The 16,663-nt window shown below is 42.0% G+C and overlaps 1 protein-coding gene across 2 annotated transcripts in view; it reads right to left on the reverse strand.

Moving 5' to 3' along the window:
* Nucleotides 1-16,663, reverse strand: part of VPS8 (VPS8 subunit of CORVET complex) — a 171,130-nt gene that overhangs the window by 7,952 nt on the left and 146,515 nt on the right. Inside the window, exons 45-46 of one of the 2 annotated variants that reach the window (XM_066575689.1) lie at nt 15,269-15,316; nt 866-946 (exon numbers count right to left, since the gene is read on the reverse strand). In XM_066575689.1, coding sequence (XP_066431786.1) covers nt 866-946; nt 15,269-15,316 — 129 coding nt within the window. The remainder of the gene's footprint in view (nt 1-865; nt 947-15,268; nt 15,317-16,663) is intronic. The other variant, XM_066575690.1, reaches the window with a different exon arrangement.

Raw genomic sequence — 16,663 nt, forward strand, 5'->3', positions numbered from 1 at the left:
CTCTGTACCTAATGACAGTCAGTGGATTGCACAGAGAAACTGGAAGGGAGATGCCTTGTGGCAGCCACTTCAAAAGTGATTTACGGTGGTAAAGTAGCAACATTTTTAATGCAAGTATACTACAGAAATGAATAGACTAACACAAGCTAGTAGATGAGCATAAGTTGTCTGAAAAGTTAGTGCCCCTTTAACAGTGTGGCGCATGCCATATTCTCAAGATGGTGCATATCAGTAGTTGGGTTTCTAGCATTGTTCACTGAAACTTCTATCCATAAAACTTCTGTAATTCAGCTGCATAAAGTTCTGAAATGCCTTTTGAAGAGAGTCCCATCGTAGCAACATGCAAGCAATGCAGTGGAGTATGGAAGTCAGAGGACAACTTTTTAATAATACTTATTTTTTATAAAGGAACAACCAATTTTCATCATGCAGAAGGGGAGCAGGGGGGAGATGCAGTAGCAATTTCTTGCTCACTGGTTGATTGACTCACTGGTCAATTTCTTGCTCACTAGTTGATATGTAGGTGTGAGGGAAAGTGGAGACATTCTTCATACACCCAGGCCTATGGGAATTCTCAAGCACATGGGATACCACTGAGATTTTGTACACCGCATTCTATTAATCGCATTGTGACGGTGTGTAACCACTGCAAGATTTACCATAACATTTAAGATTGCATTCTATCCCAGATCAAACACCACAACCTTAAAGAAACAGAGCATTGAAAGCAGTAGGATAAATGACAATGTAAAGAATGCCCGAGAGTCTTGTGCGAGAGAGACGCCATTGGAGTCAAGAATCAGTTTATTTTGAGTAAAGCCGGATACATTACTGTCTGTGTACATTCATATTATTGCAAACTTACGAAATCTTTCTGGCTTGAATCGGCTCCTTTTATCCACAGCCTGGTAGCAATCTGAGCAGCCTCAAGCTCTCCTTCCTTGCACTGTGAAAATTCAGCGTGTAATTACTTCTTCTGAACTATTTTCCACTATCAACCTGAGCTCCTTCTCTTCCTCAACAACACACATAATTTCTCTGTTGTCATGGTTACTTGTCACCCCCCCCATCATCCCTTCTCCCGGCTCTAGAGTCCACTCCCTGGACTACTCAAGATACGTTCATAGACAGAACCAGGAGGTTCATTCACAAGAACAGCAATAGTCTTTTAATTCATTGTTCTTAAAATCAGATAAAAACAGTAAAAATCAGATAGAAAAACAGCAAAAATCTGATTTAAAAAAAACAGCAGAAATCAGTAACAGAATGGAATAGAATTAGTGAAGGAATGTGCGTACGGTCCCTAAACAAGCCCACAAGGTTCCTGGAAATGGCATTACTAGTGAAATAGGTATAAGCATCTGTTCTGTAATCCATATACATTATGGTCAGATTTAACAAAGTATAGGGATATTTAATGGGAAAGCGCTGATATAAATAACAGTTCAAAAGAAAATCGGAAGGTGCAAAATAGGAAGGAGAAGGTAGCGGGGTTATTTGTAGCTTGAATCAGTATCATGTCATTGCATACATTCTATTGTAGTGATGTTATAATGGCGATTGTCTTTATTCCAAGGCAGACATTTATTGTTAGGTTATCATAAAATAGTTTAAATCTATTGTTATTCAGCATTCTATTGTGGTAATGTTACATTAGTACCCGTCTTTATTCTAAGGCAGAATTCTATTGCAGTGTCACACGGGTGTTTGTCTTTAATCATTCTTTAGTCCCTGGCTGTGTATATTATTATGATGTCACCATAGTGTTTGTGTTTATTCCTGGTTTGCGTTCTATTAGTATGATGTCATAGTAGTATTTCTCTACAGTCCTTAGCTGTGTTCCATTGTGATGTCACAATAGTGTTTCTCTACAGTCCTTGGCTGTGTTCCATTCTGATGTCACAGTAGTATTTCTCTACAGTCCTTGGCTGTGTTCCATTCTGATGTCACAGTAGTATTTCTCTACAGTCCTTAGCTGTGTTCCATTGTGATGTCACAATAGTGTTTCTCTACAGTCTACAGTGTTCTATTGTGATGTCACAGTAGTATTTCTCTACAGTTCTTGGCTGTGTTCTATTGTGATGTTATAGTAGTATTTCTCTACAGTCCTTAGCTGTGTTCCATTGTGATGTCACAATAGTGTTTCTCTACAGTCCTTGGCTGTGTTCCATTGTGATGTCACAGTAGTATTTCTCTACAGTCCTTAGCTGTGTTCCATTGTGATGTCACAATAGTGTTTCTCTACAGTCTACAGTGTTCTATTGTGATGTCACAGTAGTATTTCTCTACAGTTCTTGGCTGTGTTCTATTGTGATGTTATAGTAGTATTTCTCTACAGTCCTTAGCTGTGTTCCATTGTGATGTCACAATAGTGTTTCTCTACAGTCCTTGGCTGTGTTCCATTGTGATGTCACAGTAGTATTTCTCTACAGTCCTTAGCTGTGTTCCATTGTGATGTCACAGTAGTATTTCTCTACAGTTCTTGGCTGTGTTCTATTGTGATGTTATAGTAGTATTTCTCTACAGTCCTTAGCTGTGTTCCATTGTGATGTCACAATAGTGTTTCTCTACAGTTCTTGGCTGTGTTCCATTGTGATGTCACAGTAGTATTTCTCTACAGTCCGTAGCTGTGTTCCATTGTGATGTCACAGTAGTATTTCTCTACAGTTCTTGGCTGTGTTCTATTGTGATGTTATAGTAGTATTTCTCTACAGTCCTTAGCAGTGTTCCATTGTGATGTCACAGAAGTGTTTCTCTACAGTCCTTGGCTGTGTTCTATTGTAATGATATCATAGTAGTATTTCTATACAGCCCTTAGCGGTGTTCCATTGTGATATCACAGTAGTGTTTCTCTACAGTCCTTGGCTGTGTTACATTGTGATTGTCACAACAGTTTTTCTCTATATTCACAAACAATGTTCTAGTGTGATGATGTCACAATGTTATTTCTCTTTATACATAGACACAGTTCTATTGTGATGATGCCACAGTATTTATTTTTATTCATAGGCAGTTTTATTGTATGATGTCACAACAGTATTTGTTGTATTTTTTTAAGTTTATATTCTATTAGGATTGTGTCACAATAGTGTCTGTCTTTATTGATGGTGTACCTTTAACCCTTTCCAATCCACTGTCTGACCTCTGAAGACATTATGATTGAAGGTTGTACAACTCTGATGTTAGAAAACATCCGTCGGGGTTTTCTTACTGTATATTGCCAGCCTCTCTGCTGGTGGTGCCTATCCAATGTGTCACCTCATGCAGTACTGGCTCTAGCCAGCATATAGCACCATTGTATAATGGCAGAAAAAGAGTAAGCCACCTAGAAAAACCAGGATATAAATTGGATTGGAAAGGGTTAAGACGATATCAGAAAAGTGTTTGTCTTTATTTCTAGGTAAAATTGTATTGATCTGATATCACAATAGTACTTCTCTGTGACAAGGCCATGTTCTATGGTAGGGGTGCACAAAATGCGGCCTGGGGCCACATACAGCCCACAATGCCATTCTGTGCCGCCCCAATCATTTAAACACAGTATTATCTATGTGTGGCTGCTCACATGTAGTTTCCATGTCAGGGTGAAGAGGAGTGGCACATAGCAGGACAACAGGAATGGACAAATACTAAGGGTGCACAGTGTAGTCATGTCTGAGTCCCTTATATATTAGGAGAATAAAGTCTCTGGAGCCATTTAGCACTCCAGAAATGAGTATATGAGTTATAGGCATTGCACATGCATGCAGCTCTCTCCATTGTAGTGCATAGGACTTATGAAATGTCAGGCCGTTACTTCAACATCAATCATCTACAATAGAGAGAGACGCATGCATGGTTGTCTCCTCCTCTCTGGAGCGCTGATTGGGGGGGGGGGGGTGACCCCCATTCTCCCAATAGGTAAGAGACCTGGAAGTGGGACATATTTCGATTTCTTATGGCATATACGTAGGATTTACCATAAATGTCTCAGATGGGAATACCGTGGTGGGCCTTGGGAGTGATTCAGTATGGCAAAGTGGTCCTCAGACCAGAAAAAATATGTTCACCCCTGTGCTTTGGTGATGATGGCACACCAGTGTATGTCTTTATTCCTAGGTATAATTTTATTTTGATGATGCCACAAGAGTATTTTTATTTAATCCTTTTGTTGGGCTCTATTGTGATGTCACAAGAATGTTTGCCTCTTGCAAGGTCACACTAGTATTTCTCATTTTAGTTTTAATCATAGTTTCTAGGCAGAGTCCTATTGTGATGAAATTACAATAATGTTTGTCTTTAGTCCTTGAATGTGTTCTACCCTCACATATGCACTCACAGCCTCTGAGTAAATATGAATCTGGTATTAAAAATTATATCACAACCAGACGACTTTAACCCAGTAAGGACCAAGCGCTGTAAATATATAGCATTGGACTTGGGCTTTAATCCCACGTAATCGTAAATATAGGGTGTGGGTTTAAAGCTCCTGCAATCTAGTAGGTCAGGTGCTTGGTTGTCAGAGACAGCCAAGGACCCAGAAGAAAAGACTGGTGCTCAGAATACAGGAAGGGGCAGTGCGGTTTCCTCTACTGGAGCTAGCGATTACATGATCGCTGGCGGACCCTGGCATGACAGAGCTGCTGGGGCATAGCACACCCCAGTTCAGCTCTGCCAGTGATTGCTGTAGCTGAATGTTTTTCCCTGTAACTGGGCATTTTCCAGTTAGAGTGGAAAACTGCTAAAAAAATGACAGTGTGAATGTCCTCCAGGGGTCTTATATGATGTCAAGAGGGACGAAGAAGTTAAAAAAAAAGAAAAAAATTACAAACTGAAGTAAAAAATTTTACATAATAAAATACAAAATCTATTTAGAAAAAAAGAAGAAAACAACCCATCGCCCACGCCAACCTATCATGAACTCTTGTTTACTATGTGGTCTTTGATCCAGGTGGCTTGACTATTCTGTTCTCCAGCTCTGATACGTTTCATCACTCAACAAGCAGTTAATCCTTTCCTGCTTTGGACTCCACCATTCATCACCTGTTTGCTGTCTGTTTCTTCTGTCTTGGCTTGTTGATCAGTGTCTATGTTTGGTTCCTATGTCCTGTGCCCTTCACCGACCCGTTGGCAGCTTTGTTTCTGACCAAAGTCACCTTGCCAGTTTCTGCTCGGATTTTATGCCCTGTTCCTGTTTATCATTACTGTGAAGATTAAAGCTTTATTTTACCAAGAATCCTACTACGTCTGTCATCCCTGCAAGGTCTCACCCTAGAGCAGTGTTTTCCAACTCCGGTCCTGACAATATCTGAGGCACCGACAATAATTACATCACCTGTGCAATACTGAGGAAATCCTGAAAACATGACCTGTTGGGGTGCCTTGAGGACCGGAGTTGGGAAACACTGCCCCAGAGAGAACCATATCCACAGCACCCCGGGGGACCCATTTCCCTATGACACAACCTAAACCATAGCCGTAGCCAGCCTGTAATCTGTGACTACACAAATTATATATTAAAATATCTGAAAACACACTTACTGCTGTGCCTATTAAATACAGGAAATTCTGTTTCTCTTGTTAAGCCACCATCTGTGAGACGACGACACCATATATCAGGGGTGTCAAACTCATTTTCACCGGGGGCCACATCAGGTTTTTGGTGAACTTCAAAGGGCCGATTGTAAGACAGTACAGTAAGGGCTCGTTCACACCAGCGTATTTGCGTACATAATATGCAGAGAACAGAAGCCATTGATGTCAATGATTTCATTCACATGATGTATATTGTCACACAGCATGACCTATATTGTTTCAAACTACGCACCCCAATAGGCCATTGAAGTGAATGGGCCGCGCAAATACGTGGTGAATGCGCAGGAAACCTATGTATTCACTGCATATTTGCGCACCATCTCAGGGGCCCATCTGCGTTCTTTTCTGCGTGCCCAAATACGCAGGCATAAGCGATTTTCGATTGCGCAAATACATAGCGTATTTGTGCGACCGAAATGCAATTACGCCCGTGTGAACGAGCCCTAATAGTGACTCTGATAGTGGCCTCAGTAAAAATAGTGACCCCTATAGTGGTCGCAGTAATAATAGTGACTCTCATAGTTGCTCTAGTAAAAATATTGACCCCCACAGTAGACCAGTTAGTAATAGCGATCCCCACAGTGGCCCCAGTAGTAATAGCGACCCCTACAGTAATATTACCCCCTCCCAGCAGCAATATTACCCACTCCCAGCAACAATATTAACCCCCCCACACAGCAACATTAACCCCCACCAGCAATATTAACCCCTCCCCCCTACACCAATATTAACCCCCTCCCAGCAACAGTATTAACCCCCACCCACCCAGCAGCAATATTAACACCCCCCTCCTCCCCTTCCCAACCCGGCAGCAATATGAACCCCCTGCCAGCAACAATATTAACCCCCTCCCAGCAGCAATATTAACCCCCACCAGCAATATTACCACCCCACCCGACCCCCGCAGCAATATTAACCCCCTGCCAGCAACAATTTAAACCCCTCCCCCCCCCCCCCAACACACCAGCAATATTAACTCCCTCAGCCCCGGCAGCAATCAGCATTATTAACCTTCTCCCAGCAACAACAATATTAACCCTCACCCCCCAGCAGCAATATTAACTTCCCCCTTCCCCAGCCATATGCTTACCTCCTCCTTGCTGTCAGCACCGCTCCTCCTCGGATCGTGCTGAGCCCGGGTGGCATATGAACTTTTCCCACAAGACTTCTGCACTATTGAGCAATTCCAGCAACCTGATTGGTTGTTTGGTTCTCTGGGTTGGCTGATTCCCCAATCAGATTGCTGGAATTGCTGACAAGTGCAGAAGTCTTGTGGGAAAAGTTCATATGCGTCCGGGTGTGCACTGACATCAGTGAGCAGCACGGCACGCTTCCTCCCTGAGTCCTCTCCTGCGGAACTGAAGAGCAAGGGACTCGGGGAGAAGGGATCAGCGCTGTCAGTGTGATTACCAGCGGGGAGCTGCGGCACCCCAGCTGGTAATCACTACAGTGGTGAGCGGCCGTCGGCACGCCGCGGGCCACGTAACACAAGGCAGCGGGCCGGATTCGGCCCGCGGGCCTTGTGTTTGACACATGTGCCATATATGAAACCTGCATCTTGATCATTAAGGCTGCAAAGTGGCTTGTAACCTGATCATGCAAATCACTTTTTGTCATTTATCACAAAATGTATAACCAAAATTTTTGACTCATTTATTTGTGAACCACGAGAGTAACTTGCTAGAGATAAATATTCCCCCATAATCAACAAGGGGAATACTGCCAATCTTCAAAAAGTTTGTTACTCCCAGCCTAAAATGGGCCAAAAGTGAACCAAAACTGCAGCTCCTAACAAACATACAGATTTTTTCCCTTTTGGCCCTCATAGCACCACTGGAGATGTGGATTCTTATATCGCAGCTCAAAACCAACAGCAGCGTCTTCTCAGGAACTAAGCTCTCCATCAAGACATTACTCTACTGGCTCTTCGTCATCTGAGACAGTGGAACAAAGAAGTGCATCCAGAGAGGTCACTAAAAGAGATTCTGGGCTCCATTCAGGACTCCCCCAACTCTAAAGGCCCTTCTTCCAAAAAAGAACTGATTCTACCACTGCAGATGATATAAATGTGGGAAACATCTGTAATTTACAAGTGTATCCAGGTACGGATAATCCTTTAACCACTAATACATTGAAGGAGCTGCTTTTGTCTCTTCGAAAGGACATTTCTGAAGATAAGCAAAACATTTCTAATCAACTTCAATCCAATATTGACCACCTTGCCACATGTGCAGCCCATGTTGATTTTAAAAAATGGGCAAATTCTCCACTACTCACAAAGAGTTGGTAGATGCTCACAATGTCTTGAAAGAAGAGATCTTCGGTCTATGCAAAAAAGGTATAGACCTTGAAGATAGGTTGCAAAGAAACAACATAACATTCCATGGGATTCCGGAATCTGTATCCCCTGGTGACCTTCCTCAATACCTACTTCAGCTTTTTAAAACTTTACTTCCATCCCTATCTCCACTGGAATATACCATTGATAGAACATACAGTTCCCTAAAGCTTGCTCTGTCCTACAGGCTGCTACACGGGATGTCTAAGCTCAAATCCATTTTTATTAGACCAAGGAGGAATTTCTAAATGATGGAAGGTGAAGAGGATCTTTACCAGACTCATATAATGCCATGCTGACGTTCTATGACCTTTCTCCAACAATTTTGCAATTCCGAAGACAACTCTCATCAGTTACCTCTGCTCTTCACGGTGCCAACACTAAATATAAATGGGGCTTCCCTACTAAGCTTCTCATCTCAAGAATTTACCGCATGTGGACTCAAATCAAGGTGTAGAAAAATCTCAAAAAGATGATCTAGAGAAATGGAAAGCCCCCAGGCTAAAGTCAAAGCTTAAAAATTAACAAAGGTTTTTAACATTCTGTTTTCGCATGGTCATTATGGGGTATTGAGTGCATGAAGATGGGGAAAAATTAAGTTTTTTCCATCAATTTGCACAAGGCCACAACATAACAAAATATAAAAAGTGAAAGGGTCTGAAGACTTTCCTGATCCGCTGTAATATCCAATTAAAAGTTAATGGTATCTGGCACATTTGTTTATCTACCTATTCAGAAATACTAGGGAAATTACCCATGTTCATCTCTCTGCAAGTCAGGAAGGGTATGGTTTCTCCTTAGAGAGATCACCTAGTGAGCAGACTTATAATACCATCCATTTCCCCCTGGGAAATTTATGCAAATTGGAAGATGAAGCAATGCCTCTACAGTGCAACCTACTGGAAAGCAGCGTACCTGCAAGTCAATGTCAGACTTTTTAACAAGCGTTGTACCAAAGACTGGGAATATAAGCCTAAGCCAGAATTTTCTCCAGAGGGAAAAGATAAACCATATACAGACAGCTGTTTCAGGGTATTTGTCCCTCATCAGTGTGCATTAGGTTTGCTGGCTTGGCTAGCGAGAGGCCTATAGATATGGGTCAGGAGGGGTATGATTTCTCTTTAGGGAGAGCACCTATTGAGGAGACTTTAAGGCCATTCTTGCTCTTCCAGGAAATTTATGCAAATGGGAAGATGGAACAATATCTCTAGAGCGCCTCTCTGCAAAGCATGTTTTAGGCTTTAGGTTTAGCAACCATCGTATTAACTAGAGATGAGTGAGCACCCAAATACTCGGGTCCGCGTTATTCGAGTTGAGCTTTTCATAAAATTCGAGACCTCTACTCGAGTAATGAACCCCATTGGCTACAATGGGAGACTCGAGCATTTTTGTATGTGGGACTCCGAGTCCCAAGCTTTTTTTTTCTTCTTGGTTCGTGTGTTCTCGCTCTCTCTCTCTCTCTCTCTCAAACAGCCGCGTCACAGCGGGGAGGAGCCAAAAACTGGGGCGGGGTCGAACACAGCTTGATGCTCGTTCAAGTAACGAGCACCATTGAGTACGCTAATACTCGAACGAGCATCAAGCTTGGCAGAGTACGTTTCCTCAACTCTAGTATTAACACTTTAGAGTCTCACTTTTGGGTACTTATTTCATTTTTACATGATAGGAGACTAAGTACTAGCCAAGTATGCTACCACTATATAAAACATTCCTTTTTTTTAAGGTATATTTTTAAAAAAAACTATGAGGTGGCCTAAATGTAACACTACAAATCTTGTGCTACAGAAACCGATGTAAATACAAGGTATTGCAGCATATGGATGAGTGCTATAACGCTGCATATGCTGGATAGATATTTGTGCAAATACAACTGCAGCCTATGAATATATGAAAGGCATCTTCTGTACACAGAGGCGGCGTGACACTTGCGTGTACACAAACACCCTTCACATTTCTGTATAGCCTTTAAATATTTTCTTTTTAATAAAATATTTATGAACGACATATTTTGCATTGAGATCCGAATATAAAATGAGATCTGCATCAATCTGGGAGTCTAGAACATCTGCCAGCTTCCTCTCTCTGTTCCCTTCAAGGCTTTTGCAGTGAGGGCAATTTCTGATGAGATAAAGCAGTAAACAAGGGTGAAGAAAGGCCATTTCAGCAGCTCTGTAATTATCCTGTCTCAGGTGAGTTCTTGAGCAGGGCAGTGAGGCGGAATCATCTACTATGCAGAGGATGGAGCACGCTTGTGTAGATGACCTCTCACACAGGCAGTATTACAACGAAATATTAATAAATGTATCAACACCACCAGTATGTAATCATGTTCACATTGCCCATTTACCGGATACACCGTATCTGACATTTATTACATATAATCATTTCATCTTCTCTAAATCACTTAATGTGACCAAAAGAAATATCCAGGTTTATCTACTTAGAAAAAAAAAATGTAAAAAAGCAATACAAATGCCTGTGGGTATAGTATGGAAATGCCATGTGTTAGATCTGGTATTTAAAAATGGCCTAAAACTGTAGCGCAGTAGGTCACATGCACATATTACTGCTCCATTTGTAATGGGGTGTTCCTGTATATAGTTTTGTGTGTACTGTTACTTTAAATCAGAGCATTGGCTGGTGATCTAACTAACTGGAAAGCAGACGTAGTTGAGATGTGATGTTGATGGCGCAGTTTTAGGGCTACAAAGACGGACTGATGTGGAAGTTTGTCGTTGTAAAAAGGGGCAAGGAAAAGATAGTCTGGGGCGAAAGCTTCCTAACTACGCTACCAGCTACTTGTGATTTCCATGTAAATGGTTTGAAAAGATGTTGCTACTCCAGTTAATGCGCAATTTGATTGCACCATGTTGAGACCGGTTGATCGCCTTACTGCAGCACAACTAGTGCAGTGCCGTCTATGCGGATGAGCGTTTTTCCCATAGTGGGCGATCCTCGATAAATGTCCTGGTGCCATTGAGGAGCTCAGTGGCTTCAACTCAGCAGAGAACGGATCCAGAAGACTCTAATGCAGGTAACAAGATAGTCACATTGAGCCCAGCACACAGACCTGAACCCTTCGGCCTATAACAAGAGGGGGTTCAGCCAACCCCGGACTTGTTTCACATTGAACCATGTAGAAATGTACTACTGTACTCCCATAGGCCTCTAATTTTATATGGCAACAACTAAGATGTTTTTTGGTCAGATTCTATAGGAATCTGGCAGAAAAAAAGCACCATACTCCCATCCATCTGATGCTGGATTACAGAGGTTTTCTCCCCTAGATGCATTGCGTACATGGCAACTAAGAAGAGGACAAAAAGACTCAATCCTGCAAATCTGTAACTCAGGTGACTATAGCTCCAACTATCTGTTCCTGGTTACAGTGAAAAGAGCAATCCTGGAGAACAAACCTCTGAAATAACAAGCCAAATATTGTAGACAAATACAATGTTGTGATTATAACCTGAGCAGCATCACAACATCGCCGAGTGACCAGTCCAACAAAATGCTGTCTTTCTTTCAAAACTGCTTTTGTCTTAAAAGCCAAAAACTTTGTATACGGCTTCGAAATTATTGCTGGTTTATACCGCTGCCTGCACCAAGCTTTGTCTATAGAGCTGGATTCAGGTAGGGCACATACAGAAATAAAGAATTAGCTGTTAAAGTGATTTGACACAACTTTGGCAGACACATTTACATAAACAGGGATAAATGTATAACTAAGCTGATCATAAAGAAAAAACTTGTAGTGTCAGAGTCTGATCTAACATCTTATAACTTGTAAAGTCTACTACAGTATGTCCAATGCAGTGTTAAAAGTATAACTGTGCTTTCCAAAAACTTCTAACATAGTACACAAGGCTATTATCCTGCAATGTTGGTCCAGAGAAAAACCCGAATGAGGTAGAAGACAATTTTCCTCATTTTAGCAAAAAAAAACCCTTTCCTGACTCCAAATCTGGCATCAGAATAATCCTTGGATGCACAACACTTTTGGAGTAATCAGTGACTAGAACAGATAATATTGTTACACTCAAAAATGGCATCCAGGTCCCTCTTAAACTCTCTTAGCGAGTTTGCCATCACCACATCCTCAGGCAGAGAGTTCCATAGTTTCACTGCTCTAACAGTAAAGAACCCCCTTCTATGTCGGTGTGGAAACCGTCTTTCCTCTAGATGTAGAGGGCACCCCCTTGTTACAATCATAGCCCTGGGTGCAAATAGATCATGGGAGAGATCTTTGTTTTTTCCTCTGATATATTTATACATAATTATTTGCTCCCCCTCCCCCCCCCCCAGTTGTCTTTTTAAAACCAACAGAAGATCGCTTCGTAAACCCTGCCTTAGGGTGCATTCACACGAACGTATATCGGCTCGGTTTTCACGCCGAGCCGATATACGTCGTCCTCGTGTGCAGGGGGGGGGGGAGGATGGAAGAGCCAGGAGCAGGAACTGAGCTCCCGCCCCCTCTCTGCCCCTCTGCACTATTTGAATGGGGAGAGGCGGGACGGGGGTGGGGCTAATTCTCGGACCTTAGCCCCGCCTCCTCTCATTGCAAATAGTGCAGAGGGGTGGAGAGGAGGCAGAGAGGGGGCAGGAGCTCAGTTCCTGCTTCTGGCTCTTCCATCCTCCCACCCCCCTGCAGAGAGAGACGACGTATATCAGCTCGGCATGAAAACCAAGCCGATATACGTTCGTGTGAATGCACCCTTAAGGAAGCAATGGCTCTGATTGCTTCTTGAACACCGCAGCTGAGCCAATTAATGCAGCGTTTGAAGAACTAATCTCAGCCATTGCATTAGTTCATCGAGCGCTGCATTGATCGGTTCTTGAGCGCCGCAGCTGAGCCAATCAGAGCCATCGTTTGATGGAGGCACGGTTTACAAACCCTGTCACCAGGAAGCGATCTTCTGTCGGTGGCTGAGGACTGCAAGCAAGCCTGACGGAACTCCGGAGACCAGCAGGAGGGACCTGGACTGCGCCTACTAGGTAATGTATTGCTTTTTTTTAATGTAGTCTAGTGAGGGCTTATTTTTTAAGCCTCCCTGCCCCCGAAAATCAGGGTATGGCTTATTTTATGGGTAGGTCTTATTTTCTGGGAAGCACATTAATTTAGGGGTCTGGGTGCTGAAACTTCACTGATTGCTGGAACAAAGCAGCTTAAGCACTCATCTGAGAACTGTTACTGCTTGCTAGCTGAAAACGGGCCCATTAAGCCCATACCTGGACCCCCAGAGATCAAAAATTTTGATACGTCCCTACAACAAGTCAAAAGTTATAGGAATAATAATAAAGTGGTGAATTTATCTACTTCCCCCCAATTAACAGTATACTTTGCATATAGTTCCCATGCATACTTGCTAATGCACCCTCCAACCTGCGAGTGTTGCTAATACAGGCAGTAAGCTCAGCCATCACAGGAACCCTAGAGATTTTCCAAAATTTCACAATCAAAGCCTTTGCTGCTACTAGGACATGCAAGACTATGGTCTTATCAGTAGGGGCTAAACTTGCAGCACCTTCTAAGGAGCAGCGCCGTATTATTGGAATACTTGAAGGAATAAAGCTTAGCTCAAAAAGCAGCTAATACTTGGGCAATCCCAAAAAATGTTTTTCAGGGTTCTGTTGCCACTAGAGCATCTCTGGCATTCATCTGAACTCATAGGATAACATTCGCCACTTTTTTCTTCTACCTTGTGTTAACATTACATAAGATCATTGAGTTTTTAGTTAGAACCTTGCTGGAGGTATTCCATATTTGCAAGCCGCTTGTTATGTTTTTTATCTAATTAAAGAAATTGAGCTTTTTATATGTAAAGTTGTTTATCAGCTAGAATTATCTTTTGATAAGACTTTGTATCATTATTTAAAAATGTGACATTGTAACAATCCTTTCTTGCTCAATAAACTTCATTTAGAAAAAGTTTTTGGCAAGCACAGCGACACTTTAAAACTTTGTTTTCGCAAGATTATATCTCTGAATTAACTTCTAAGGACATAATTGATAAAGTCTGAAGCGGTATACAATTAAAACATAAAATGTTATCTTGTAATGCCAAACATGGTACAATCCCGTAAACGGACAGTTAAGGAAAGAGAGTAACAATCAAAATGGACTGAGGGTTATATAATCTGCACAGAGGTAGAAGGCTCTATGAATATTAACCAGCAGGTCATAAATATGTATATAGTACAATAGTGTAGGTTTCTTTTTCCGGAAGAAACAGTATAAGGATGTATTTACATGAGCAATTTTCATGCGCAAATGCTGTGCGTTGTGAAATGCACAAAAATTACATGTGAAAAGAACCTATTATTTTAAATAGGGGTATTTACATGGGCTATTTTTCTCTCATAGTGATGCCATGATATAGATAAAATTGCAGCATCTCATATTTTTGGGAGATTCCGTTCGGGAATTGCCTATTATTTCCTATGGAAGGCGAAACCATAAAAAAGTCACATCACACCCGTATGTAAATGTGATTTTCATGTGAGCGCGAAGAGATTTCCTATTACTATTGAAACAACATGCAGCTTTCACTTGCGTGAAAATGCCATGTGCAGCGATGCAATGCGTTTTTCTCACAGAATGTATCATACGTAGAGTTGCGCGAACATACTCTGTCGAGCTTGATGCTCGTTCAAGTATTAGCGTACTCGATGGTGCTCCTTACTCAAACGAGCATCAAATTGTGTTTGACCCCACCCCAGCTTTTGGCTCCTCCCTGCTGTGACGTGCCTGTTTTGGCCTCTCCCTGCTACGACGTAGCACGCGTCATTCGAAAATTTTTGGTCTGGCGGGAAGGGGAGAGGGAGAGAGGGGGAGAGGGGGAGAGGGAGGGAGGGGGAGAGGGAGAGGGAAAGAAACACGAACCAAGAAAAAAACAAAAAAAAGCTCGGGACCCTGCGTTCCACATACAAAAATGCTCGTGTCTCCCATTGTAGTCAATGGGGTTCGTTCCTCGAGTAGAACTCTTGAATTTTACGAAAAGCTCGACTTGAATAACGCAGTCCCGAGCATTTGGGTGCTCGCTCATCTCTAATCATACGCACAGGAAAAATAGCAGATTCACAGGTACGATATTGTCAGAGTTTCTCGGACTGATATCACACACGTCTGTGTAAATACAACCTAAGGAATTGGTGATTATGATCTAGGTCTTAAATTACAATTGTGACGCTGCTGTGAATCTGGTAGGTCTGTGTGGATATCACAACTTATAACTCCGTGTCATGCATTTGGTTCTCCATGTTTTCTATGGACACTGTACTGAATGCAGATACATGGATCAATACCTCACAGGCGTTATACTTGGTATTATACAGAGTATGGAGAAGAGAACTAACCTTTCTTGCAGATTCCTCTCTGGATGGATTCGCAGAAGCAGTTCTCATCTGTTTTAATATAAAGAGGAATATATAAATATTGAATAGTACAGTTTCATCAGGATACTAATGAGTAGAGGAGAAGACATTCGCACATAAAGTAGTAAACTATCCAAATACTATGCAGATTGGGATGTCATCCACTGTATGATCAAACAAGCAAAGCTTGCAGCAAGTTATAGTCTCAAACTTCCACAGGTCAGTAAAACTGGATTTTATCCATGTTTTCCCCTATTTCTTTCTCAGAATATCAGCTTTCCAATTCCTTCAGTTCGGAAAATCAACTGTCATAGCAAGATTCCAAGTCTGACGAGCGATCTAGCAGGATTCCAAACCCATCAGATCAGATTGTCAGATTTCATTACATGAAGAGGCTCAATAAGATTTCAACAAAATGCCACATTTGTGGGCCAAATGCAGTTTCTGGGAGGCAGGCTGTCCACATCCAATATATCGGGACACATTTACTAATACCGTCTAAAAGTTAGACAGTGTAAACTTAGATAGACACTCCTAAAATGTGACAGATTCGTCACAGCAACTCATACTAGATGGTAAATCTGTTGAATTTTAAGACTGCCCAGTCTAAGTTTATATCGCCTTATTAGTTGGCTTAGTATATGCCAAAAAGTGCGTCGACACTTTGGGGCAATCTGCTGAAATTCTTGGTGTAATTTAAGACACACACCCTTTTCATGTAGCTATGCCCCCTTTTTGGACTAATCAGGAAAAGTGTCTAAAAACACACAGCAAATGTGGACCCCAACATGTAAATTAGTTTTTTGGTGCAATTTGTGCCAGAAAACGGTCATATTTTGAATAGTAACATTGGGTCTTATTTACTGACACTGTCTAAAAGTCAGGCAGTGCAAACGAAAGACCCATTTAGATGGAATGACTGTCGGGCAAACGATGCCAGACACTTGTCCCCATATGTACTAGCTCATGTGCTTTCGCACAGGAGTGAGTATCGTTGCTTCACGGCGGGACAGCTGGAGGAGATTTCTCTCCTCGCTCTCCCCCGCCCCTCTCCATTCACTTAACACAGTGGCCGTTCAGTACTGAACGGCTGCTATTTATACTGAACGATCATCATTCAGGATTTTATGCAGCTTAAAGTTCTGAACGTTGAGTGTAAATAGCTGCTGTTCAGTACTGAATGACTGCTATGTTAAGTGAAAGGAGAGGGGTGGGCCCCTGCTGTGAGCCAGCAATACTTGCTCCTGTGCAAAAGCATGTGATCTAGTACATGTGGGGCAATTTTTTCCCGATAGTCGTCCCGTTTAGACTTTGTTGAATGATAAATATGTTGAATTTTGAGACTGCCTAATCCAAGTTTAGATCACTTTTTTGTTG

The sequence above is a fragment of the Eleutherodactylus coqui genome, chromosome 8, assembly GCF_035609145.1.
Source record: "Eleutherodactylus coqui strain aEleCoq1 chromosome 8, aEleCoq1.hap1, whole genome shotgun sequence".
NCBI classification, from domain to species: domain Eukaryota; kingdom Metazoa; phylum Chordata; class Amphibia; order Anura; family Eleutherodactylidae; genus Eleutherodactylus; species Eleutherodactylus coqui.